Raw genomic sequence first — 2,346 nt, 5'->3', positions numbered from 1 at the left:
TTTAATTCTACTACACGTCTTTCATGAAACTCAGCTAGTTTGTTAGACTGAAACAATTTCTCATTTAGTTTGGCTATATCATTATTATGAGTTTTAATTCTAGTGGCAAAAATCTTCTCAGCCTATTTGTAATCATCTTTCTGACATTTAATGCTTAGTTTTTCATCTATTAGTGCAACATTATGAGTTTTGTAACTCTATATTTTATCAATGCAAGCTTGAGAGCAGAGTTTGTGTACCTCAGGAATGTTTGAGATGGTTTGATATGCTTCTGCAGCAGAGCTTGATGAGGGTTGATCTTCATTCACAAACGTCATCCCAGCAAAAGTAAATGGATTGATCAGCTCAAAGAATAGGCTATCCTCCCAATCCGGTTTGGTGCTTCAGCTGACAAAGTGATCATGGCCTTTGAGCTTGATCCGGATTTCTCTTTTGTTGAGTTGCCTTGACTGATTCGGGGAACTCTTGGTTTTGAATAGGTGCTCTGAGCAGGTCGTTTGTCACTTCTTCTTCCATTTTCGCTGTAAAAAACTTCGATAATCTTGATGTCGTTGGCAGGCTTGGATGGGTTTGTACAATCCCTCGCGAAATGACCAGTCTCATTGCAGTTGTAGCATCGAAGTTTGTTCTTGTCAAAGCCAACCCCGTTCCCATCTGAATCTCTGAAGTTGTTTCTTCCATACTTCTTTATGAAGTTTGATGCACGATGAACAACCATAGTTATCTGGTACTTGATGTCCATTTTCTTGAGATCCTTCTTGTTGATCTCGGGAATGTCCCCTTGTTGAAAAGAAGGAGGTAGAAGTTTTCCGTGCAAAAAATCCTCATTACTTGCCTAAAGGCATGAAAAAATGCAACGTGTGATTCATCAACTTGAGGAGGGGAATAGGATGAACTACTGCATGCTTCTTCATTCCATGAGCCTTCAATGCTTGCTCAACAAGTTTGTCAACTGCTTCTTGAAAGGAGTTTGAACTGGACAGTGTTTGCTGACTAGTAGAAGTTTTGAATGCATAGTTCTGTGTAAGTTGAGCAGAATACATCTTCATACCATCAATTGGATAAATAGTGAGATGTGTTTGGCTAAGAAAAGTTGTGTTGAATCCAGACCAAGTAGAGATTCCAGCATGATTCAGAGAACGAATATGGTTACCTAATATGAGCTTGTCATTCATTTCAAATGACTTAATGGTGGATGCCAAGTCAGATAGAGAAGTGATTTGCGAATTCGTTATGCTCTTGATTATGATCACACTACTGTTTCAGGTATAAGGCAAGGAATTTAACAGCTTGTCATTGATTTCAATTTGATCATAATCAATGCCAGCACTTTTCATCTTGGTGATCAATGTTTCAAACCTATGAATAAGGGATCCAACAGTTTCTCCATGTACGTGATTGAACATATTGAATTCACCCTTCAACATGGCTTTCATATTGTTCCTTGTCTCCCTATTCCCTTCAACCTTGTTAACCAGTGCAATCCAAAGACCTTTAGCAGTGGTGTGGTCTCTTAAAGTTTGAGAAATTTCAAAAGAAAGGCACACACATAAGACACCGTAGGCCTTTTGATCATCACTCAACATTTTTCTATCATCATCATTATAGGCCGTCGCAAGCTTGGGAACTCCATCAGCAGTATCAGTGGTAGGAATGTGAGGACCAATCTCAATTGATCTTAGAAGAGCATAGTCAGTGGTTCTTATGTAATCCTTGAAACGCCAATTGAATTCTTCAAAGTTGTTATCCCACTTGAGTAGCTTAGGCGGTTTGTTGGTGGTCCCGACCTCATTATCAAAGATTGTTAAGTTCTTTAAGGTTTCAGTATCAGCTGCCATCGTACAAATACATAATTATATGAAACAGTTTACAAACAGGTTCTGCCAAAAGGTCCAAGTACAAACTTATCGAATTGAAAAAGATTCGAATCAAACAGGTAAATGAATTAAATTATATTTCAATCGACTCGAATAAGGATTTGAATCGAATCGAATTGAAAAGGCAATCGAATCGAATTGAGTCTCGATTCGATTGGTTTTAAATTTCGATTCGAATGGTTTGCTAATTCGATTTGAATCACTTATACTCGATTCGAATGCTTTGTAACTCGATCAGATTGGTTTTCAAAAAGTAATAATGTACTTATTTCACGTCTTTTCATAATAGTACACTCTTATCCACTTGTAGCAACTCGAATGGAAACACTTTAACCCTTGTAGATCTAAAACCACCAATTTTAAGGCTCAAGCCGTACAAACTTTTGAATCTAAACACTTCTAACAACACAATAACTAACGAACACACTTCAAACCAACCCGAAAGGCTTCAAACTAGTTTCTTTCAAAC

General features: G+C 37.6%; 1 protein-coding gene across 1 annotated transcript; it reads right to left on the bottom strand.

The window, feature by feature from the left end:
* Positions 1-1,262: 1,262 nt before the first annotated feature.
* Positions 1,263-1,838, bottom strand: LOC143596467 (uncharacterized). The gene has a single exon (XM_077075238.1). It carries the CDS (start codon positions 1,836-1,838, stop codon positions 1,263-1,265), a length of 576 nt encoding a protein of 191 aa, XP_076931353.1.
* Positions 1,839-2,346: the final 508 nt, after the last annotated feature.

This window comes from Bidens hawaiensis, unplaced genomic scaffold (assembly GCF_021521415.1).
Source record: "Bidens hawaiensis isolate Kalapana, Puna unplaced genomic scaffold, B.hawaiensis_p1.1 tig00001721_1, whole genome shotgun sequence".
Classification (NCBI taxonomy): domain Eukaryota; kingdom Viridiplantae; phylum Streptophyta; class Magnoliopsida; order Asterales; family Asteraceae; genus Bidens; species Bidens hawaiensis.
The sequence above is the reverse complement of the archived record's forward strand: the minus strand, read 5'-3'. Positions and strand labels throughout refer to the sequence as shown.

Excerpts from the sequence above, each read along its gene's own strand:
- LOC143596467 (XM_077075238.1), bottom strand. The coding sequence starts at position 1,838 with ATGGCAGCTGATACTGAAACCTTAAAGAACTTAACAATCTTTGATAAT.